This window comes from Apis cerana, linkage group LG1 (assembly GCF_029169275.1).
Source record: "Apis cerana isolate GH-2021 linkage group LG1, AcerK_1.0, whole genome shotgun sequence".
Taxonomy (NCBI): Eukaryota; Metazoa; Arthropoda; class Insecta; order Hymenoptera; family Apidae; genus Apis; species Apis cerana.
The window spans coordinates 15,552,401-15,577,487 of record NC_083852.1 but is presented as its reverse complement, the minus strand read 5'-3'; the positions used below and the strand labels follow the sequence as shown (position 1 = coordinate 15,577,487).

The 25,087-nt window shown below is 36.2% G+C and overlaps 2 protein-coding genes across 6 annotated transcripts; both read right to left on the bottom strand.

Moving 5' to 3' along the window:
• Window positions 1-960: 960 nt before the first annotated feature.
• On the bottom strand, window positions 961-14,441 carry LOC108003678 (homeobox protein unplugged-like). 2 transcript variants are annotated; one of them, XM_017066107.3, is made up of 3 exons: window positions 14,316-14,441; window positions 9,779-10,090; window positions 961-2,411 (listed from the first exon to the last, which is right to left on the bottom strand). In XM_017066107.3, the coding sequence occupies exons 1-3, from the start codon at window positions 14,317-14,319 to the stop codon at window positions 1,642-1,644; spliced, it is 1,086 nt and encodes a 361-aa protein (XP_016921596.2). In that variant the 5' UTR covers window positions 14,320-14,441; the 3' UTR covers window positions 961-1,641. The 2 variants fall into 2 exon arrangements, with proteins under 2 accessions (XP_016921596.2, XP_016921595.2); XM_017066106.2 differs by lacking the exon at window positions 14,316-14,441 and adding an exon at window positions 11,243-13,121.
• Window positions 14,424-24,790, bottom strand: LOC108003520 (dynactin subunit 6). 4 transcript variants are annotated; one of them, XM_062076920.1, is made up of 6 exons: window positions 24,634-24,790; window positions 24,254-24,424; window positions 24,046-24,173; window positions 23,830-23,972; window positions 23,638-23,755; window positions 14,424-14,548 (listed from the first exon to the last, which is right to left on the bottom strand). In XM_062076920.1, exons 1-5 carry the CDS (start codon window positions 24,660-24,662, stop codon window positions 23,654-23,656), a joined length of 573 nt encoding a protein of 190 aa, XP_061932904.1. In that variant the 5' UTR covers window positions 24,663-24,790; the 3' UTR covers window positions 14,424-14,548; window positions 23,638-23,653. The 4 variants fall into 4 exon arrangements, with proteins under 4 accessions (XP_061932904.1, XP_061932898.1, XP_061932896.1 ...); XM_062076914.1 differs by lacking the exon at window positions 14,424-14,548 and adding an exon at window positions 21,814-22,223; XM_062076912.1 differs by lacking the exon at window positions 14,424-14,548 and adding an exon at window positions 21,814-22,077.
• Window positions 24,791-25,087: the final 297 nt, after the last annotated feature.

Sequence of the window (25,087 nt, the reverse complement as noted above, 5' to 3'; positions counted from 1 at the left end):
CGTAACAATTAATTACTAATCGAATGTCTCTTAATATTGATAAATATTAATCTATATCAATAAAAATTAATCCACATCTTACCCCTTTTAGCACTTCATCATCTACAAATCAGGTCATCGTTTCTTTTTTTTTTTTTTCTTACCCCAATCGCTCCCGTAATCGATTTTCGAGTTGTTTTGACAATTACGTCGAGTCAGATTTCTCGAAGGGTTCGCTTTTGTCGGCTCCCAAACGAGATCGGTGTCTCCCATGGGATCACCTTGACGTAGAAAATTGCAGGCTGCACACCACAGGCGGGGTATTTTCGCAGACTACGGCGCGTGCTTCGCTAGAGAGAGAGCATGGAAAAAATCTGGCCCCATGCACACCTCCCTTGAACGCCTCGTAGGCGTGACCCCATATGCCACTTTCAGCCGTGCAACCTAACCGCTCGTCGATATGCATTGGCGCATTGTGCAGCCAGCTAATTTGTCTCGAGGTTGAACTCGACGTGGGCACGAGAATCTTGAAAGGTCGGATTCTTGAAAAGAATTTCTTGAAGAGTTTGGCAGATGTAGCTTCTTTTCGTCGATTCTCGTGCGAATAAAAGTGATTTTCTTTCTTCTTTCTTCTTCGAGAAAAGGTATTCGTCAAATATGTTTGAGGAGAACGTGTGAATGAAGTTTCGTATCCTATCAGAAGAATTGGATGAAAAAAGTTCTTAAGTTTTTTTTGTTGAATCATCATTTTAATTGAAATATGAGATATTATTTTATTACTAGAACGTTAATAATTTTTTTAAAGGAATTTTAAGAAGGAATTTAGAGAAGGAAATGTTGAGATTCGTGTGACTTATAAATTGAATGTATAAATTTCGAAAAGTCATCACGTATTACAAGCGTCTTTGAAGACACTTTATAATATCGTTGACGCCGTGTAAAGCTGGGAATCAGTGGCATGATATTCACAGGAACACGATATTTCACATGATACTCGCACGTTTTATTGCCTTCTCGATATACACTTTCTTTCGCTCCACAACTGCGATGATCGCACGCTCGATCGATTCGATATCATCGTGCCACCACTAGTTCTGGAGCAGAACTCGCTTAAACGTAAGGAAATTATCTACAAGTACGACTTACGACCCCTGTTCGGGAGAATACAGTCCAGGCAGTACGTTGTGCGAAAGCTATTTACACATTAGTCATTTTCGAATCATCAAGGGTGGGTACACTTATTTACAAGTTGATCTCGATCATGATAGAAAATATTGGACGATTTTGGAATAATTTCGATGGACCACGAGATAGAATTGAACGATGGAAGAGATAGTACTTCGTTGAAATCGAAGGCATCACAGCTTTCCAAGAACTTCGTTATTCAAATTAACATAATAAATCACTTATATATTCTTTCTTTTTACTTTTCCATCGTTCGAAGATATTCTTCCTCGTAATTCATCCTCTCATAATAATATCCAGATCACTATACAACTCCACAAACCGGACACGCAGCGATAATCTTCGCCCATTCGTTTCAAATCAACGTTCCTGTTAATTCCTTTCCAACATCCCTCCTCAAAAATAACCAAAAAATCCTACGCGATTCTCATCGCGTATCTCCAATTAATATCAACACAATTCACTTCTTAGCTTTCACTACCTGCCGGAAGAACTAAGTCCACCGCGATGAGAGGGAACCGTGAAGGCTCTCAGTCCAACACCTACTCCGATCCCGACTCCGCTGCTCAGAGGACTCTGTACCTGGCTGCCCAGATTAATGGATGAATTAACCAAGCCAAGAGCATCTCCTAGAACGGACGAGGAGGCGCTGGAAGTAGGATTCTCGACGGTTGGCCTGACTCTCGGCGGCCTGGCACACTTCTCCAAGTGATGGTGGTGAGATCTGACCGCTAGTCTGCTAACGTGAACAGGAATCGGAACGACGATCCTGGTACCGTTTCCAGAATGTTGTCCAGCAGCGCCGTTATGCCTGTTCGAGGCACCAGGCGTCGCCAAGCTGTTCGCCCCGGATCCGACACCACCGCCGCTCAACCCCGCCTTCACCCTTTTCCACTTGGCTCTCCGATTCTGGAACCAGATTTTCACCTGGACCTCCGACAATTTCAACGCGTGGGCGATGTGAGATCTCTCGGTGAGGCTTAGGTACTTCTTCGCGTGGAACTCCCGTTCCAGTTCCAATAATTGTTCAGAGGTGAACGCTGTTCGCCTTCGTCTTGCCTTGTTGTTGTTGTTGTTGCTTGAGCCGCTTGTCGACGTGCCTTGGCCGTTCTCTAGGGATCCTCCGGGGCTCACGTTGCTGGACGCGTTGCTGGACATCGTGTCGGTCGCGTCGTGACCCTCCCCGGTCGCGCTTAGTCCTCCGCCTTCGTCCTCGCTGTCCGCCGAGGCGCGACCATTTTCTGAACCTGGAATCAACGAATGCACGATGAAGAAATTATGCGAATTTATGCGAAGGTTTTTGGCTGTCAGGAAGTTTTGAAATTTTTTTCTTCTTTGTTGCTGATGGAAAGTATAATCTTGTTTAATGTTGTAGTAATTAGAATCTTGAAAAAGCGATTCATTATTCGTGAACAATTGTATCAGTATGGAATTAATTGGAATTAACAGCAATACAGTTTGAGAAGAAGAAAAAGATTTAATATGCGGGACATGCAACTGCTTCGACCATAAAGCGTATGTCTCTCGATCGAAGTTTCGCTTCCTGACTTTGTTATTTTCCACGTGTTCTATTCTCTTTTCCCTCGGTCTCTTACGAGCCAGCTGAACACTCCACTTATAGTAAACGGCGACGAACAAAGTATTGTTTTATTATTTCACCGCGTTTTATGTACTTTAGTTGATGTACAAATAAAATATTAATGAGCCTCGAATGAAAAAGTTTCCTTTCGTAATGGTAATGGTGAAGTGAGAAATTCTAGGAAGAAATGCGTTTAAGTCTTGATAAAACTTTTAGTCGATGACTATAGGTTATTCGGAATCGTCATTTAGGTATCAAAGCTCTTTACAAAACTTATTTACCACACTGGTTCATAATACCACAAAACGCGAAACTTGAGAAATATAAACCAAAATACAGATATATCAAAGTTTTATGTTTAAAGTTATCATCAATTCTTTTTTAAAAGCTCAATTAAACATTGAATACTTGAAAATTTTCATTCATTATGATTCCAAATCCACCATAAGCAATTCCTATAATCATAATACATCTGTCATTATCTTCTTCTGTACATTTAACAATTTCAATATATGTAAAATTTTCAGCCTGTATATAATTTATATAAATTTACATTATTCTATTTTGAAACATGATCGAATATTTTCTGCCAAAAATTATTATATTATCATGGCTCAAGCAATATCGAATCAAAGAGACCATCATCGACCATTATCGATGTACTCCGATATCACGAGCAGAAATGAATAACCATCGTGGAAAACTCGCAATTCCTACAACAATCATTTACAAGTTGTCGAGATTATAGCTTCCGCCTTCTTTTATTCTTTTATTTTCGTTGTTTACGACCGTTCCGCGCATACGATGCAACGTGCAACATCAAGTTTCTGCGACGAAGTTACCTCACCCGAGGGGAGGGGGGTAAGTTTGATGCACCCGTACGTTTATTAATTCAAAGAGCTTCGATTGAATGGGCCATACGCTTCCGCGTATACGAGAGAGAGACGAGACCGCGATGCACACTGTGGACAAACGTTCGGGCGTTGTCCCCTAGTCTTGGTCTTTACATTTTATACGATACGTGAAGACCTGATCGATCGTTGAAACGATACCGTTACATCTCTATTCCGCGCCATTAACTTTGTATAGAGCAATTGCTCGATGCCGTCGAAGACGTCTCTCGTGTTCTATGTTTAGGAAATTGGGAATTATCGACATTTAACCTATCGGATCTGGCGCATCAATTGACGCGGGATGGTGATATTTAAACACGCATTATTAAATTTAACTGTTCAAATTGTCGCAAAGAAAACTCTTTTATAACTCTTTTATAAATTATATGTACGAATAGTGTAGAAGATGAAGTAAATGAAGAAATTTAGAAATTTTTATTTGAAATGTGTTTGTTTTTTTTCAAAGTGAATTGAAATTGAGTAATTACATTTAAGATAAGCAACAATTGCAACAATTTTAAATTTAATGTGTTAAAATTGTTAACAATTATATTCTGTTTCAATTTGAAAATTATAGAATTCATTGCCTGCGATTATCACTATGATATGCAGTGGAACACGGTAAGTACAGTTGTCTATACTAGCTGGAGTGCACCAAGATATTGGCGATTCGCCAATTCGAGGTTCGATCCGGTTCCTGCACCCGTCGGAATGGCGTTGTACTCACGGAATTATACTATATCTTTATGATATATTCTCGTCGAGCGAACGTTTTGAAAAAAGGAAACAGATGTATCTCCCTAAGTTTCTTTTTTTCACTATCATCACATGAAAATTGTCATATTTTGCCCATAATAGATAAAAAATTTTTTATTCTTCTTTTTTTTTTTTACTCCTAAAAGCGAGTGAAACTCATGCTATAACGTAGTTCGATAAACTGTAATATCCCTTCTGCGATTGTAAAGTAATCATTTCGAGAGTTTTATGACAGAGAAGACATCGAGCTATTATCTTATGCTACGTTCACGGTATTTACGGTTTGAAATAGAATTAGTTATGTAATAAGATGCCTTTTTATTCAGTTCCACCGATTGCTTTATCGTTTTAAAACTTGGAAATTTCCCTTTAACTCATTATCCTATTTTTTCTATTTTACTATTCTTCTTTTTTTTCTCTTTCTTTCTCTTAATCATTGAATTTCTAAAATGTATTGGATGTCATTTTCATTATATATATATATATATATTTTCTTTATATGTGAAATATTTCTGTCATTTCCGAAAGTAAATAAATTGCATCGATGATATAAGAATTGGAAACAATATCATTTAATCGATATCTCGAAAAGAAATTTCATACTGTCGATATTACGATATCATCAAGCTATAAATCTTTTAAATATTCACACACACAAGGACATATCTAGGTTATATCCATGCATTTGATATGGATTATTCATTAGATTTCCTATTAACAAGATAATTTTACTGTGAATTGGTTCTCGACATAAATATTAAATCGACAAAACAGAACAGAAGTTACATGTATTTTTTAATATTTCGATAAATTTTATATTTGTAAAAATTCTTAGACGATTGGATTTTAATTTAATCAAGAATAATTATCGATAAATCGATGTGGACGATCTGTATTTAACCAATTCTTTATTTTGCGAAACCATTAACTGATGTGACAATCGAAGGGTTCAATTCAGATCGTGCTGCTCCCCTTGGACAAGTTTTTTTTCCTCAGAATTTGATTTCTTCTTGGGAATGAAGCAATGCAAGACGACCCCTCCTTTGCCGTGTTGCTCGCCATAGGGATCACGATGGGTAATGAATAAGAAAAAAAAAAAATCGAGATTCTGCTGGAAAAGCAGAAAAAAAATCTGTTTTCGCTTTGCTCTACAATAAAAAAATATTGATCACGAAAAGTTTGTGAAAGATTCTTTACAATTAATATCTTAATATAATTTAACGAGTCGAGATGATTATATTAAATTTCACTCTTTATAGACATCATAATTCTTGCTTCCTAATCGATATCTTGACTAAAGAAGAGTCAATTAAATTTCCGATCGATGCGACTAAATATTATTTAGCTATTAAATAAATCATGCTATTTAACGAGCAGACGAAATCGTTTAGTGAAGTCGTGAAGCTGATTGCTGAAATTCAATGAAGTTAATGTAAGAAATTCTTAATGGAAACGAAAAGTGACTGAAGTGACACAGAAACCGGGTTTATTTTCATTTTAATCTTTAATCTGAAGAGAAACCTTTTCTAATAAGATAAAAAATGAAAATTTCTTTCAAAATTTCTCAATTAATAAATTTAGATATAATACGAGAAATTTTAGAAATTTAAATTGTTCAATATAAAAAGAGGAAAAAAGATTTTTACTTTTAATATCAATATTTTTAACGTTTTAAAAAGAAGAATAAATTTCTTTTTAATCGATTCTTATCACATATACAATAAGTGCATGTTATTTCTCGAGAGCAAAATAAATATTTAAAGGGAAATGCAAATGAGAAAATATTGAGAAAAGTGTGAACCAAATTAGAAAATAAACTTGTCAAATCTTTGCTCGACTTTTCCATTTAGAATGAGAATTAATTCATATATCAATCTCTGAAAAATTATTATGCACGTCATTTCGATCCATTTCGAACATTTATCAGATGAAACGAATTCTTTAAGATTCTATAAATTCTCTATGATTTAGAAGATCTCATTCATACTACCATCAAATAGTCATTCATTGGATAATTTCATTTAATTCACGATCGATATATTTTGCTATTTTATTTATATTCATAACTTTATTCATCCATAACGTTTCTTTAATACAATTAATTTTCCGCGTCACTTTTCAATGCAATGTCTGTCATTTTCCTTAATGAAAGGAAATTCCATTAAAAAGTAGTGAAATTAATAAAGAATTTTCAGATATATACGATTCTTGAAAATTGTTATCATTTAATCTTCGCGAATAACTATATACCATTCATATATAAATAATTAAAAATAGATTTATTAAAATTTACAAATTCTTCTGTTATTTAATCATTTGGTATCCTGTGATTTGATAAAATTCTTTGTAAAAATTTAAAAATATTAAAATAGAAGCAAATGTTAATAAATGGATATTTCTTTATTTACTGATATTTATTTTAATTTCAAAAAATATATATCTAGGTATATATTTGACAAAATCCCAGATAAATAAAAATAAAAATAAAAATTTTGCTTCGGAAAATCCCAAACGGAAACAGGATTCATTCATATATTCGATCTATTGCGAGCTAAATGACACAATTAGATAAAAATTTCATTAGCGAGATTGAAACCGTTTTAAGACTCGCGGTTCGTTTAAAGCGTTCCAGACACCACGCAAATAGAATTACATGATCGATCGTCTCTTAAATGAAATCCACATAAAATGTACGTGACAATTCGCTGAATGAAACTGGAAATATCGGTTAGAAAATGTGTTAAAAAATCTAAAACAAATGTTGAATAAAATTCATTCACTAAAAGGAAAAAAAAAAAAAAAGAAATTCGCTTCTAAGAAAAACAATAATCATGTATTCGCAAAAATCTTTTTTACTTACTTACAAAAACTCCTCTGTTATTTATTACTCAATTTATTAATCAACTTACAAAATTTTCTCCAACGATATTAAATCAAGCCAAATGATAAACAAAAAAATTACGAGAGAGAGAAAGAGAGAGGGAGAGGAATTATAACCAGTTTAACCTCAGAGAGAGACTCATACATATGTCAAGAACGTAATACATTCGAGGCGGTTCGATCACAGTAAGAACTTCCTCCATTGAAACCTCTTTATATACAATGGTACATGACGACGAGAGAGAAGAAAAAAGAAAAAAAAAGGCATAAAACGATAAAACCGACGGGAGCACAGAACCAGGAGAAAACGATTCAGGTGGATCGTTTCCGATGTACGGGGGGCTAAGAATAGAGAGGGCGATACGTCTCTCGATCGGCGTGTTCGTCGTAACGATCGGCACACCGGTTCGGCACGGTGCGTCATAAATGACCGATGACAGATTCCTCGAAGCCATTTCGTTGCGCATACGAAATCGCCTCGGTCGGCGGTACATCAATAAAAAGTGATCGGCCACGAATAAATGCGCGCGACTTCGTCGATCGTCCGTTCGCCCCCGCGCCGCCTTCGGAAATACGTGATCGGCGAGTTTCGACTTTCCATCGAACACATCGGCCTCCCCTCCATCGGCCGAACAACCGTCGCGACCCATTACGGACCTGTTCGAAACAATTAGGCGCTTTGCGTTTCTCGATCCTTGGAGAGGAACGTAAGAAATTTCCAATTTGCTTCGGATATTATTGCTTCAAGCTATAGTTTTAATTTGGATACGGTAGAACTTGTATGGTGGTAAAACTTGTTCTAAATTAATAGTATTGTTTTAATTTGCAGAATGTAAGAGATCAGGAATATATCGATTTCCCAAATTTAATTCGAATGTAGAGGAACTCTAGTTGTTATGGAAAATTGTTCAGGGAAGAGGGAAGATATTTGTATAGATGCAAAATTTGCATAATTATAATTGTGATATCATATCATGGAGGTTATTCTAATTAACAAGTTAACCGAGGGTTAAATTAATTTGCGTCGGTGGTTCTTCGATCATTCCATACAGTGTATTTCAGAGAAGGAAAGGGATAATAAATTGGACGAAATGGGAACGAAAAGTGATTAGTAAGCAAGCAACGTATTACGTGACTTCGTTGATTCGTGATCAGAGTTCATTAACTCGAATAATGCTCTTTGGAGCAATTATAATCCTCAATTTAGTCAACAGATATCTGAAAAAGGTACATGTCTTTTCATAAATTATTTTTACAATTTTAAATAATAATCTTTCTCAAACTAGAAAAAAAAGGAAAAGAAGGAAATACAAAAATGACAAGTGACGAATGAAATTGAAAAATTTCCATCGTCCTTTCCTTCCCTCGACGGAGGGCAAGCGAAAAGGAAAACGCCATCTGTGTCACAGCGAGAAACGCGAATCGAAAAAAATCGCGATGAATCGTTTAAGGATTCCAGGAGCGTATCCTCGACTACGATCGCAGTCGCCACGATCGAAGCCGGCAAAGGGCCCGAGATCCACAGAAGCGTGCATAAATTATAGCGTCCCAAAGTCAAATCTCATACAGCTCGCACACATCTGTAAAATTCCGTACGCACACGCGCTTAAGTACGTGATACGGTACTCGGTGAATCCTGGCCGAATTTCAAACGGCGGGCGAACATTCGACGAAGAACCCCTGTTCCCCGAACAGAAGGGCGACGTTCGGAAATTTCTTCGATCCGATCGATAATTTGTCGTATGTATTTTTCCGTGAAATCAACGCTCGATGAAAAATCTGCGTGCGAGAAAAATTCGTAGGAATTTTTTTAAGCTAATAAAGCTGTTCCAGGATGATTGATCTTTTACAGTTTTATAAAGTGTGAGTGAAGAGATACATTGAATGTGCTAAAGAATATCTAATGATTTTCTGAAGCGTCAAGAAACCAAAGTTATCGAATACATTGAAGGAAACGTCGGAGACACATTCTTGTAAACCGGATTCACCATCGTTCTAATAAGATTCTCATCGATCGTTCAATTGCTAATTGCTATCGTGTTTCGTCAGTCCTAGAAATAATTGAAACGATCACTCCCGCATCCTGTTAACACTAACAACCGTCAGACATCGAGCTATGGTATAGAGCTCGCCCGTGCCTCGAATATAGAATTACCGATGGCTGTAAGTTAATAGCAGAATATAAATAAATAGGTATTTCACGATCCCGTTTGCACGTCCCGGTGCAGTGGTTAATAAACCATCGAAGAATCGAAGATGTTCACTCTTGAGTATCTATCGTTGTGCATGCTTCGTGTAACGTGACATTGCGTCATCATCACACAATATTTATCTAATTCAAAAATCATAAACAATGGGTAACGCGTGAAAATTGATAAAATTAAATTTGCAATCTAAATCCAATGTCTTCTTATTAAAAATCGTTCGAAAGTAAAAATTGCTTATTCTGAAAAAAAATTCATTTTATGCTAATTCTACTTTATTTACCTATACAATCTCGACTTACCGTGTCTCGATTTAGAAAGATCGTGAGCAGGTGATGCCGGTGAATCGATACTTCCATCGTCCTCGCTATCCGTGAAACTGGTCGAGCCACGATTATTTGAAGCACGGTGACAAGGGGTCGGATAAGCCGCGCCTTGAAGGTGATTCGTTCCTGGGCCGAGATGTTGCGACAACCGATTCTGATAAAGATCCTGATGAGACGGATAACTGGCGGAGGTGTGCGCTGGTAACATTGGGACACCGGAAGTCCCACCGCTACCGTACATCCGCATCGGTAGCCATGCACCGTACAAACCGAGCGGCACTCCGAAACCTGGAACCACGAAAAATTAATCAATTAATATTTGCGCTAAAGAAATTTATATACTCGAATAATCGAAATCGTAACGATTTGTAAATAGAGCTTAATATTAATTTTATTTCGTTATTTTTTCATAACTGCTTTTAAATAAATAACGTACATGATTTATCGTATAATTTAGAGCATCGATATTTTGATACGCATAGATAATAGTTTCTATGAATATCGAAATCAAATGTCAGGATGAAACATTATTTTGATTTTTATCCGCGACGATTTATTTTTAAAAAACTGATCTACGAAAATTGCAATGTCGTATAAATCTGCAGCTTATTACATTCTTAAGATGACGTTCAGAGGAATTTATTTTAAGTAAACTTCATTCCCCGGAAAAAGTAGGGCGTTCACGGATTAAATTATGCATGCTACATCCGGTAATTACAAGATTCAGAATGAAAACGAGGTTGAATATAGAATATATGTAACGGATAATTAATTGATGAAATTTGTATTTTATTTCATATTCTATAAATTTATATATAAGTACATTTCAAATAATATATTCTCTCCATTTCTCGATAATTTCTCTTAAGGAATTAAATAATCAATACAAATACAATAATATAACATCAAATAAGTAATTTTATTCTAATAATTTTATTTTAAAATGCATCTATTTTGAATAAAATATACATCTCGTGTGTAAATACGAAAATGAATAAAATTTTATAAATTTTCCATTATATATAATCAGAATAATTAAGAAATATAATATAATTAATATATTTAAATGTTTAACAGAAAAATAAATGAATAGAAAAATCAGAATAATTGATTCTACCACGCGATATAATTATGCAAGATAAGGAAGTAATCTATTATACATTACGATACTCGATTATACACGCTGCTATATCACGATATGTCCCAATAGTTGATTGTGCATTCATAATTTAATTTGCACAGCTATATTATATTATAATAGCTACCATGACTAAGGCAACGTAACACTATCTAAAAAAATTCTAACAATTTTACGAACATCATGTTAATACATGTTAACATTTTTCCAATATTTTTCATATTCTATAAATTTTACACGAATTCTGCAAAAAGAAGAAGAAGAAGGAATAATTTGCATGCGAGTTTGAAACACAAACCAACCAGGAGGAAGTGCACTGGCAGCCGCGGTCGCCAAGTAATGTCTCTGATAAAGATATTCCCTATCTCGATCAGAATCCTCTTCGTTTTCGTTCACTCTCTCTCCTTGACTTCCTGAATCGCAACTTCCCTTCTGTGTGCCGCAATTACCGATCAAACTCTCGATCGTGAACGGTTTCGGTGTTGGTCGCCGTTGCAATTTCGATTCTCCGATCGAAGATTCGAGCTCGTCGGTCGCTGATCCGACGTCCAATTCCGTTTCCTCTACGTTGGAATCCATCTTTCTCTCTCTCTCTCTCTCTCTCGAAATTTCGTGGCAATAAACGATCTATCGTCTCATGATTCGACGATTGCTACGATTCCTTCCCCCGATATGTTCTGAATCTTCTGAATTACATAATATGAGATGCGCGATGATAACAAGTGATATTTTTTCTCGGATTTGTTCGATATATAATTGTTTCTTAATAGTTATTATCCAATTATATTTTAATAGTAATATCGAATCGCTTTGAAGTGGTTTTATGATTATAAAATTCGATATGAATATTTATTGCTCCATTAAAAGTGAATTAATGAATTCTAACGAGGCTTCTTGGTGCAAAAGTTTCATTAAAATTGAATTATTTAAATAATACCGTTATTTAACAGCCAGTTTTATAATCATGCGTACATTAAAAGCTTTATGCGTGCATCAATAAGTCCATCATTAAAATATTTTCATTACTGTGAAATTACGTATTCCTAACAAATATATCTTCTCGTTTGCACTATAATATATGTATATCTTAATTTCGTTACTAGATACTGATTTTAAAATTCATGTAAATGCATATTTTTTGATACTGATTACGAATATTCTTTTTATTTAGTGTGGTTTAATACCATGACATTCAAATTCATAGAATATTTCAAATTGATCTTCATACATTTAATTTTTATATAATTTTCTTGATTACTTAGTTCAAAAGTCTTTAAATAACATAGAAATTGAACAGTTCTATATCAATAGACCAAATTCTCATATTCTTCCTTTCAAAGGCAGCAGTTTAACTCACTATAATTAATTCCAGTTCCTCATATGCGAGATTCCAAGTATCACCTTGTAGAATTTCAATCACCTTGTAGTATCATTCCCGAAGAAAGCTTTCCATTAAGTCACAAAATCCAAGTTCTCCAATCTTACTTCTTTCCTTCACAAAAAAAGTTCACCTTCCCTCCAGATCTTCCGATTGGATCTTCCGCTCGAAAAACCTCCACTTCCTCACTCCGAATCACAGTTCCGTTCCAACCAAGACCTTCCATTCGTCCTGGAGCCCAATTCTCCAATAATACCCAGTATCCAAAAGTTTCCAGAATCACCAAAAGAACAGAAACGGCACTCAGAACCACAATTTATTTATTTAAAACGCGGATCCGTTTTCGACCCCTTCCCCCGTTCACCTTTTCGTTGCCCTGCCGAAGAAACGCGTGTGTACGCGTTTCCAAACACGAGCCAAAAGGAATCAGAGGGGGTGAGAAGAGGTAGAGAGAGAGAAAAAAAAAAGCACGTGGAGAAGACCGCACGGGGCACAAGTCGACGGGCAACTGGCGGCCGGCGGCGAGCCGCATTTCAATTGCTGGGCCACGTCCGTGACGCGCCGACTCGCGGCGGCGTGGCAGCTGGCGTGGCCGCGTAACCGCACGGACGCGGTTTAGCCGCGTCCCTGATTGGTCGCTGAACGAGCCAACTACGTTCGCGGACGCGCCTACCGATCCGTGGGCCGCCATCTTGCTGCCGTAGCCGCTTTTGTCCTTACGCGCTCGCGATCCGCCGGCGTGATCGAGCTTGGACCAAGGATGAATTTCACCCGTGGCCCTGGATAGTCTGGCATCGATTCAACGTTAATTGCCGCCTGTGACGGACAAAATCGTTCCTGTGTTAGAGTTATATAGGGATGGCTTGGTTTTCCTTCTCTTCCGATATTTCTTCCTTCTAACGTTGCTCATTTTATTATCTATTCCGTAATGTTAGGAAAATCATAAAATGAAGGATATTCGAAAAGAAAGTCGGCATCTATCATGTTCCAGAGAAACGCATATCATAATCATGCACTAAGAAATTTTTGATGGCGAGATTGTATTATTTGATAAGTATTGAAGTATTTTCTTTCGAAAAAAATATAACTATTGGATATCGACGAACGAATACGAAGCTTTGAACAACTTTCAAAGCCTTTTCTCTTCAATTGTCGTTTCTAAATCCTCTTCGTCTCGGATCTTATTAGATAGAATTCTCAAGGATGAAGCTCGAAGTCGAGGAAAGTTCTACAGAGTCTTCTACAAGACAAGATTGATTCTTGTGTTGAGCAAACACGATCCCGATGACGCCGAGAGGATTGACATCGAGAAGGGTACATCATTATCCTGCTAGTGGATTGGCTCGCGTCAAGATCGGCACGGATAGCCGTGCTCGTTAAGGAAACGTAGTGCGGGGGTGGCGTGGTGAGCAACCTAATGGAAGACACGTTCATCGGCGGCTTTCGCGGTCGAACGATAAAAATACGAGAGGGACGCGGTTGGTGGGCTTATGGTAAACGTGCACCGCGCTGAAAGCTGAGCTGGCTCGTTAACGCTGATCACTATGCATACTCGTTATGACGTAAATACACCCACGTGACCGGTCTAATAACGCGACGATTATGCACGCGAGTCGGCCCACCCGAAATAGCTCGGACCTATTGCAACGGGTTTTGATGAATGTTAATTTAATGAGTAAGAACAATGGCCAATAATTTTGGTGATAAGAGTATCGTTAAGGAATCGTATTATTGAATGTATTGATAAATTTGACTTGAAAAATGGTCAAATTTCTTACTTCTTTTTTTTTAAATGTGACAAAATTTTTCTTGTCACTAGAAATTTCTGAGATTCGACAATTATTTGTTCTAATATGTAGTTAGAACATGCTAGAGCATGTTTTTAAATTATTGCTGCGATATATTGTACTTTAAAAAAAAATCATAACGTATTATTTTCCAAGGATTAAGATCAGGTTAAGAAAAAAAAATGATGAACAAAGGATGCAATTACTCACCCATAATTTCTCGTTCATCATAGAAGAACGTCGTGGCAGGTTACACCCATTCATCGTTTCTTCTGTTTGTAGGCGTTTCCAAGCTGGCTAATCGGTATCTCACGCTAATAGTGACGCTATTTTGGCACTCGTTAACACGACACCAGTCTAATTGAGCTTCTAACAGAATCTAAAGTTAAACGGCTGGTCGTTATACGAGGCCCATGTATCTTCGAGCTTGTTGCGACAACGACCTTTTAAAGAGTTTAAAAATTATTTTCTCATTTATATCTTTAATTCGTCTATTAACGTTTAAGAGATAGAGATATAATATAATATTTCTGGAATTTTCATTCCTTCATTTTGCACGGAAATAGTTTCATTCGATGAAATTTGAATTAAGCAAAGTGAATATTACGGTTCTTTATTCTTAGAGGTTTTCAATGGTCTTTAAATACGGTGAATATGTTGGTCTACGAGATGCTGTCAGAAGAAGTTTATCGTGCGAGGAAAACCATTTTGACGAAAGTTGTCGTGTGACAACGAAGCGGAAGTGAGTATCGACCGGATCTACAGAAGAATATGGGGCTGACAAAATAGCACTTAACGGGTTGTAAAACAAGATGAAAGTGTTGTAAATAAAATCCAAGAAACTGTCGAAACGTAATTAAGACGGATTTCTCGTGAAATTTGAGCGTCGAAAATTTCTATTCTATTTTATATAAACTATTTCAAACTATTATCTACATATATTTCAATATTAATTATCCATGTTTATCAGTCAAAAAAAATCCAACCAATAATAATTTCCATTCGCGTTTCTATTTAGAAAATGATAGACAAAATATTGGGCAAGTTACTTCGATCAAATCAACAAGCAGAGATATTTGTTGCCAACGCGTTAAAATTATCTACTAACGTATAAATGCAATATCCCCATAGAGACATCCACCCTCGAAAAAATTGTTAAACCAGAATTCTCGGTTGAAATTTACACAACATTCATTTCTGTCAACGTTTCTCGCCATTTCACGCGTGTTCACATCACGAGGCACGGATTTTCCCCAGAGCTAGCGCAAGACGCGCGCAAGGAGATTCAGACACGAATACTCAGACGGTCCTAAATCTTGTCTCGGTGGTCTCCTCTTTATTTTACTTCGCGGAGGCGTCGTTCTTGCAGATCTTTCGTTACGCACGTGTGAACGGAAGCGTCGACTCTTAAACGCCTCGGTTCTTAAGCACGCTGCGGTAAAAGTATGGCTTTTAATTGCCTGATGTTTCGTATCCGACCATATGGAAGGACACAATGTACAATATTGTTGGGAATCGGATATAAGAATGATTTAATTGGAAAAGAGATGATGGAAAATTGAGAATCGCATTTTCTAAAAATGGTTTATGCGATTGAAAAATCTGTTTAAATTTTTAGTTTCTTGATTTGTCAAAATTTGAACAATAAAGAGATTTAAATATATGTAACGATGAAAGATAATGATGGATTATTATTATATAAAGAGATTATGATTAAGATTTTTATAAAAATTTTATCAAATCCTTTTTCATCTTTAAAAATAAATAATAAAAAGAAATAATATATTTTAATATATTTTAATAAGATTGGAATAGATTCTCGAGAATAAATTAGGTAGAAGAATTCAAATCTTACACGAATAGATATACATTTGACGGTTCATTTTCTTTCCACTACTTTCTTCTTTTTATCTTTCTCGCACAATTTCTCCTTTCCCCATTCCCCTTCTTTCTCGCTCCCATTCCGTTTCTCCATTTTCCCCTATTTACGAGGTATCACTCTCCAGTTTCTTCTTTTAATTTCCAACTTAATGACTCGTTTATAGTTCACCACGACTTATAACGAGAGTAACATTGTACCAAACCTTAATCAAAACGAATCCTCGACTCTCCTTTCTCCCCAAAAATCCCGAAAAATACATAATTCTTAATTAATCATCCCTCTACTGTTAAAACCTACTGTCAAATTACTATCAAAAACACGGAACCCGCTATTTCTTACATCCATAATTCCTATTCCACGAAGGAAGTTGCTCTCACAACTGGTCTCCGACAACCGCGAGCCATGCGAATCCGTCAAACGGGGGAAAAAAGGGACGTAAGAGAAAGATTTTCGTCAAAAGGGAGAATGGCGCGTCTGCGTTTCCAAAGATAGCAGCCACCAAAGAGGGGAAAAACGCGGATGGAAAGGGTCTAGAATCCGCGATTGGCGGCTCGACGCTAAATCCGCGTCCGCCGCGAGGAAAACAAGCTGCAAAACACAGAGGGTGCACCCTGAGAAATCGATGGTTAGAAAATTGGTGGGCGTCGAGGAACCGCGTGTGCCATGGTAATGGATCGACCAGAGTTTCTCGATGGTAGAGGCGACAAATTGTGCGCGATGGGGGGATACCTATCGCGAAATCTAATCCAACCTCGTGTCGTAACGAGAACGTTGGCTATCCGATGAGTTAGGGAACCATTATGGAGCCGAAATCGTTGGTGGTCTCGTAATCGTTGGGGTTTCCGTGGCATGCATCAGGGACATGCTACATTACCGGGGACGTTGGACGGTTTATAGCACTCGAATGATGCATTTCAGTGATGGAGGTGCATCGTTTGAAAATGATTGTAATTTCTGAAAGATAAATTTTCTAATAATTTCTAACGATAAAGGAATATATGTAGGAATAGTATGTAAAGAAAAGAAGATAAAGATGAAAAAATGTATAATATACAGAAAGAGAAGAAGGAGATGGGTGCGGTTTGTGTTTGTAACAAATTTAGACAGATAGTTTAAATAATCAATACAAAGAGAGGGAAGCTTCTTTTACGAAACATGGAACGAGTAAATATGGATGTACTGTATAGTAGTACTACATGGATATTGATGATATATCACTGATAGGGCTTATTAAAATTTTTGAAGATATATATTTAGAAATCAATCATATTATAAATTCATATTGTTTGAAAATGATTTGTAAGATTCAAAAATCTCTCCGTTGTTTAAATTTTAAATTTTCAAAATGAACGAAATCAATTGTTAAATTATTAAAGTAATTACCTAATTGATTCGTCAACTGAAAATATAAACAATAAAGTCTTTGTTTAACCGTACAAATAATTTTCAGAGAATCCCTTTATTTATTCAATAAAAGCAAATTTGAAATTCTATATATATAAGTTGCGCCACTTAATCGTTAAAAATTCGTATTAATATTCGCGCACGAATCGCGGGAATACAACAAAAGATTTCTCTGATTCACGCGTTTACGAAGCGCGAGGCGAGAATGCGGTGAAAAAAAGACGATTCCCGCTTAAATTAATAGCGAGCATTTTCGTTGAGACGTTAAACGGGGCCCGATGCCTAAATCACGTTAACCGTACGGGACATGACTAAACGGGTGCTATCTTGAGAGGAAGACCGCGGAGAAGTGGCGAACGTCCTCGGCACTAAATGGGACGTGGTTTCAATTATGCGTGAAATGAAGGCGGCGATGCGTGCGTACGCTTGCCGTCGACAGGCGGCACGGACGCGCGTATGCCACGTCGCGGATGTAGATGCGCTCGTAGAAAGAGCTTAAAACGTCCACGCGGTTCTGAATAATCGCCGAAATGTATGTAATCGGCTTCTAATTGCGCGTGGAAACTACGCTCATTTGTAAACCGGGATTTATCGCGTGTAATCAAGATTTCCAGGTATAAGGGGAAATTTTGACAAAATTTTGCACGTAATTATTAACACGTATAATTTTCCAATCTTCTCTGATATATTTTATATCGGTTCCATTATTTTCTTTTCTCGATCGAGGAATCTAATATTTTTGAAAAATTTTTTTACTTTCTTAAAGATTTGTCGATATTTAAATTGTTATTATTATATAATATAAAATTGAAAAAAATTGTTCAACAGAAACGGATTGGGAAAAATTGTTCGCTAAATAACGATTGCAGAACGTGTGTCACGTTTCACGTGATGGACATAAAAACAACTACTACGCAACGAAGACGTCACGGTACACACACGTCAAATCAGATAATCTTTCCGCTTCGTCCGTGGAACAGAAGCGTGTATGCATATGTGGTTTGACGGAGGGGGAGCCGAGCAGGAACGTAGATGGCATTCCTCTAATTTGTCGGCACGACTTTGTCGGCTAATCAATCGAGTTCGTGATTACCATGCGCCGCGATGAGGTTCCTTCTCGCTTTTTCGTGCCGTCTCTATCTACGCGTAATCATAGTTGGAAAGCGTGAATGCGCGCCCATCTATACGAAGGAGAGGACGACCGATTTGAAACAGCGAGAGAGTCGATTATCAATTTGATTTATGAATATTGATTATCGTAAGATGTTGTCTATCAAGTACGTAGATATTTGTCATTTTACACATACAATGATGGATGCTCGAACGGAATGTGAATATAAATATAAAGATGGAGGAGGTACTTGTAGCAAGTAGAAGACGAAACGATTAAAAATCTGTTGCGTTGATCTTTGATAAATCGATCGGAAGAAACGGAAGCGCGAGGAGCAAAACTCTCGCTGTTAATCTCCGCGTTTGCTTAAACGGAGCACAGCTGGCCGACTAATTAATTTTTTCTCATCGGAGGCTATCGGGCCGGCAGGGAAGAATATGTACATGATGTCGTCGGTGTACTTCAAAGCGATCGGCAGTCGCATTCGGATGGAAGGGGACAAGTCAAACAGCTCGACGTTCAAAGAGACGGACTTTTTATGGGATAATCTTCTACCTCTTGCTGCTCTTTTTTTTCGTTTTACCTAACAACCAGTATGAGTATGAATGGATATTTGTGATGTAAAGATACATGGCTCTGTACGTTAATTATACTTGTCCTTACTACGCTATTAAATATCCCTAGATAAATTCAACTCCCTGTTAATCTTTCCAACTTATGAGTTGTTTCCAATATGAACGATAATCGTTAACATTACACTTTATTTTCGAGAGATAAATTTAAATCCGATTGCCTTCGAGTCTCCATTTTCATTTATAAAATCGAGTAGTACAACAAAATGAGAATATTAAACGCGATGTAAAGAAAGAAAAAAAGTGAAAGTGACTGGGAGGGAGTAATGGAATCGAGTAAAAATAGTGGGATGAATATCCGGCTGCCCGAAACAAGCCTAAATACGTCTCGAAAATATTCTATGGCGTAACGGGCGAATGGTACAAAGGATTCGGCGGAAATGTCGGGTATACGACTGAATCCTACAAATAATCCCGTCGAAGTGTCGCCACGCTTCGATGGACACATAAATGCCGGGCTCGTTCGGGCATGAGTTTCTTCCTTCTCTCGAGAATCGCCCACGCTGATCTCTTTGTCTCTCTCTGCTAACGGGTAGAAATCGAATTTTAACGATATTTTCGCGGTGGGTGAAGTGTCTGTGTGAGGTTAACGCGATTTCATTCGTACATTTTTTCACGACAAATAGAAGAAGAAAAAGTAAGATAAGTAAGAGCAGCGTGTGAAGAAAGCATACACAACATTTCAAATGATATAAGATTAAAAATGATTGTGTAATTTTGAATCGAATACGTGAGTGTTGGCGCGTATAAGGGCGGTTTGTAACACGAGATCGCGCGCGTTTTATCGAAAATGTATACGCAGGGAGAAGGGAGTAGGAATAGCGAATTCATGAAAGTATTAAAATGCAAAGGGCATAAAATATATTTGAAAGTTAAATACGAGTCAAGTGGCGTCCCCGATAGGGTGTAACCAAACTCTGACGTAGTCAGGGCCCCTTCCATTCCTCTTGTATTCGTCGTGTTCCGATGCTTTTGCCAACTTCTCTTTGCGTACAAGAATATTTTTCCAAACCACAACATCCTAAACCGTCCATACACATCTTCTACGCTCGAAACACCGAAAATATTCAATTCAGACCTGAACTTCCTTCCTTCCTTCCCAAAAGAAGAGAAAGAAAAAAGAAAGGGGACTGGTGAAAAATCTATTTTTCACCCTCAACCACCTACCCACTATCGAAACTCGAGCTCTCCAAACTTTTTCACCGCTCCATCATCCATCGAGGATCGGCGATGCTTTCCTTCTCGAACAGGGCGTACAATGGCCGCGCGATTCCCGAGGATTCCCTGACTCGTGTACAAGGAGGAGAGGGTTAGAGGGGCAGGGGGCCTCTATTGTTCCGGTGTAGCCTTAATGCGCGCCGTTGTAAACAGCGTTACAATGGAATAACTTCGTTAGCATAATCGCGTCACAGAGTCGCCTGGCGCCCCCTGCCTCTCCCGCTCCACTGCACCCCTTTTGGATTTTACGGGTGGTTTCCCCCCGGACGGCCTCGTGGGCGGACCCGATCCGATCCGCTGCCGCGTTTAACCGTCGCTCGAGTATTATTCATTGTCGCGATTGAATCGTTTATCTCGTCGGCGCTCGGGATGGCCGCGCGCGACGGGATCCCGACGACACGACACTGATCGCATACACGGCATCGACACGGATCTCTCGATGGGCGACGATTTGATCGCTAAATGGGGTTAAACGACTCGTCCACGTTATGAATACCGAACATCCCGGATGACTCGCGAAGATTTCGATCGTGTTACTTTCGATGTCGAGTCATCTGTCTTTGGATTCCTCCTGTGAAAGTGGTCGATTAATTTTGTAATAGATAATTCGAATTTTAACTTTCTAGGTAGTATTTTGAAGTAAAAGAAGGTGATTTGTTACGATTTTTGATTTGAAATGTGCGGAGCAATAAATTATAAGTCGTATTCACAAAATAGAATTTTTAGAAAAATTGTCCAAGTATAATTCCAAGATGATTTATATCTTTCACGTGACACGGCGATTATCATGGGGTTAACAGTTATAAATCGATAGGCAATGAAATTTTAATTTCGACTAAACGAGGTTAATCGCTATAAACTGAAGATAATACGAAACGAATCAACGTTTCTCCCAGTAATTACGTGAAATCCCCGCCAGGCGAAATCGAATTAATTCTACGCGCGATCCCGCCGGCGTACATGACATTTTTCGCCCTCCAGTCTTCGTTCGCGTTCACAATGGAAATGTTAAGCGAATCGTGGATTCGCAACGCTCGTCACTCTTGTTCGTCTCTCGACAAAGCGGTTCTCCCGTGTCCGCGGACGTCAATTTAAGCGCAAGGGCGCCGTGAGCTGCTTGACACGTTGACGACCGCCGCCATCGTTGATGGAAAGATGATCGAGAAGCGTCCTCGAGGGACTGTCTATCGGTGGCGCAAATCGTTATACGATAACTATTCCATGGATTATTGGGGGATCGTTTTAATTCCGTTTTATTTGATTTCGTTTTTCGCTTTTCCTGATTCTCGTTTCTTCGGTGATAAAACTTTTTCATACCGGATAGTGCAATTTTAATTGCATAAAGTAACTAAACTTCTTTATGGTATATCAATTATTAAGAAGGGAAGTATGATTTTTATAAATTGTTATATGAAGAATTCTCTTGGGCAGGATTATTTTCATAAATTGGAAAGGATCGGATCGCATAATTAAAATTTTATTTAATTATAAATTTTTCTTTGTTATTATTGTTTTCTTGATTTAAATTCGTTGCTAAAAAAAAGTCATCAATGACGAATTCATTCCAGCGGGGATGAAGGAAACCCACACAAATTCGTGGTTGTTGCTCCATTAGGGACTTTCCCCCTCCGGTCGCCCGTCGTCGTACTGATTTCTGGCTTCTCCCAGTGCGACGAAAAATAATCTCTTTTCTTCTCGTCTCTCCCTTCTAGGCTAGAACGCCCGCTGCGGACGTCAAAATATGACAGCTCTCTCGGGTCACCACTTTCCGCGACAAGAGTTGCGTTCAAGGGGGTTGCGACGAGCGATCATTAAAATAAAGTGGCGCTCGCAACCACCGTGCTCTTAACTGCGTTTTCTGTTCATACATTCTTCCATGAAAATCAAAACCGTTTAAATATTATTTTTTTCCACAAAATCAAACCTTCATTTTTATTTCTTTTTCCACTTCACGTAAAATATTAAACTTCTTTGTCGACACGAGATGTAAATCACAAAAGTTGTAAAATCTAATTAACTAAATGTATAACATTTTTTTTATTTTGAATATGTTGAATAAATAAAATGAGTTTATTTGGTAAAATAATTGAATTGTTTAATCTGTTCGATAAAGTGCCAATAAAGTCGTCACCACGATATGATTATGAAGTCAATTTGGATAAATAATATAGTAACTCGATTCGCATATTTACGGCTTAAATGAGCGTTGCAATGAAAACCACTGTGTGGTACGCGGTTAAGCTGACGGAAACGGTAAATGGTTCGCATCCAACCCCCTCAACGAGACGCTAATTCATATTCATAGGTGTAGCGTTTAGTATTATGCCGCTGTGATTCTCCGGAGAGTTTGCCCGAAGAAGAACGTCGGGAAGGAGAAACATCAAGTTACATTAACTTGTCGCGTTGTCATTGCGCATAAATTCACTGATATTAAGATATTTCGTACGTTTTTCTTATTTTCAATTCTGTTTCTTATAAAAAAAAAAATATACTTTTTATTTGCGAATGTTATGAAATTAATTAATTGTGTAAAAACGATATGAATTGTTTTTAAAAATCTCATTGAATATTTATAAGAATTCCGATGTAGTTTTGCATGCGAGATATATTTCATAGAATAAGTAAATATAATTGACGTAAATCGATGTTTAATCTAAAATTGGTAAATTTTTAACGATAATTTGAACGTTTCTAACAAAAATCGAAAATTTATTTCAAAATAGGTAATCGTTCTGCCATCTGTTAACAGGGCAGGGAATTAAAGTATCTCATATATCTATCACTAATATAGATTGAAGGATATGTGTGAATATAATACAATATCACAAATCATTTATTATTATTCTTATATTTTAATTCTTCTTTGTTATATATTAGATAAATATAAATTTTTCTTGGAATATTATTATATAATAACATCTCAATCATAAAATTTCATATAAAAAATGTATTTGTAAGTAACCATAAATAAAAATATATTAATAAAAAATTATTTACTAATAATGATAATTATAAATATTCTCTCTTTGTTACTTTAAGTAATTTACAAATACTTTGAATAAATTACGAGGGTTATTTAATAATATATTATATATACGATATCAAAATATTAATAATTTATTATATAATAATAATATTTCTATAATAAACATAATATATAAATAAAATAAAAAAAATTAGATTTTATCTACGAATTTTAATGTAATAAACGTTTAGCAAAATAAGTTTAAAACTGAATATAAATATTTTTTGCATTGTTAAATCATATATATATAAATAATTTACCTAGTAATGCAGTAAATTATATTCCTCCTTCGTTTTTATTTGCCTTTACATTAGCTTTACGAATATGATGATAACTTGGTAAGATTTTTAATAAAAATTCTATTTGACTTATTGGAGGCTGTAATAAAATATGAAGTTATATATACTTCAAATGTCATTTATGGTATAATCTGAAATTCAATAGAAACTTACATATGGTTTATCGTGCATTTCTCTACGTTGACAATCATTACCATAAATTATAGTATTTTCAGGTATTATATCTGGTTCTGTCAATGAACACGATGCTCCAATAATACAACCATTGGTGAGTTCAATTTCTCGACTCACATGTGCTATAAATAAAAGTACAATTGTACTTAAAACACATATATATAAATAAATAATTTTTTATTAGTGTATATTAACCTTTGCTTTCTAAAATATTATTATCTCCAACTTTAAATGCTTCACAAGTACAATCAGTCTCGAATACATTATAACTGCCTATTATTTGTACGGGAATTGTTGCTGGTTCTGGAGTATCTGGTGGTAACCTGCAACAAAATGATCAAATAGTTTATTTTAATATGAAAAAAAAATAAAAAGATATAATTGATAAGTATATCTGAAATACCTGTTTGCTATAGTTGCCATTTCTTCTATAATGTTTCCTTCACCTATTATGATCGGTCCAGCTTCTGCAATGATACTTGCTCTTGGATGAATTATAGTTTTTGGTCCAATAGTGATATCCCCTTTTAATATACTTTCCTCGCATACTAAAGCTCCTACTGCTATTTTTACACTGCAGAAAGATTCATATATCTCTATTTTATAATACAGTAACGGACTTAACCTCTAATAAGGTGGGGATATTAAATAAGTAAAGAATATTTTGATTTTAATAAATATATTACGATATATTATAAATTCTTTTTATTAACTAAAGAAAGAAATGTTACTAAAGTATAAATATATAAATAAAATAATTATAAATTATATAAATTTTCTCACTTTGTACGACGACTGACAAATGAACTCATTGTAGCGGTTAACACTATGTACTTGTAGCGCCATCCTTGATGATTTTCATGTACTACTTGGCGCGGATTTTTTGAAACTTAAACTCACAAATTTGTATTAATATTAAATGTATAAATATATAATAATTAACATAAAACATATAATATAGATCATAAAATCTATTGTAAAATTTATAAACAATATCATTTCATTAAATTTTTTCACTATATTAAATTGTAGTTTAAATCTATAAAATATTCTAAATAAAATTTCTATTTGAAAACTATTAGGAATAGCATTAAAAATTCATCAATTAAAATTGATAAATAAATAATAAAATTATAAATACAAAAAGAAATAATAAAGTATAAAAAATTATTATCAAATAATGTTCATATTTTTAGATTCTTTTCCTGTCATTTATTTAATTCATTATTATTTTTGC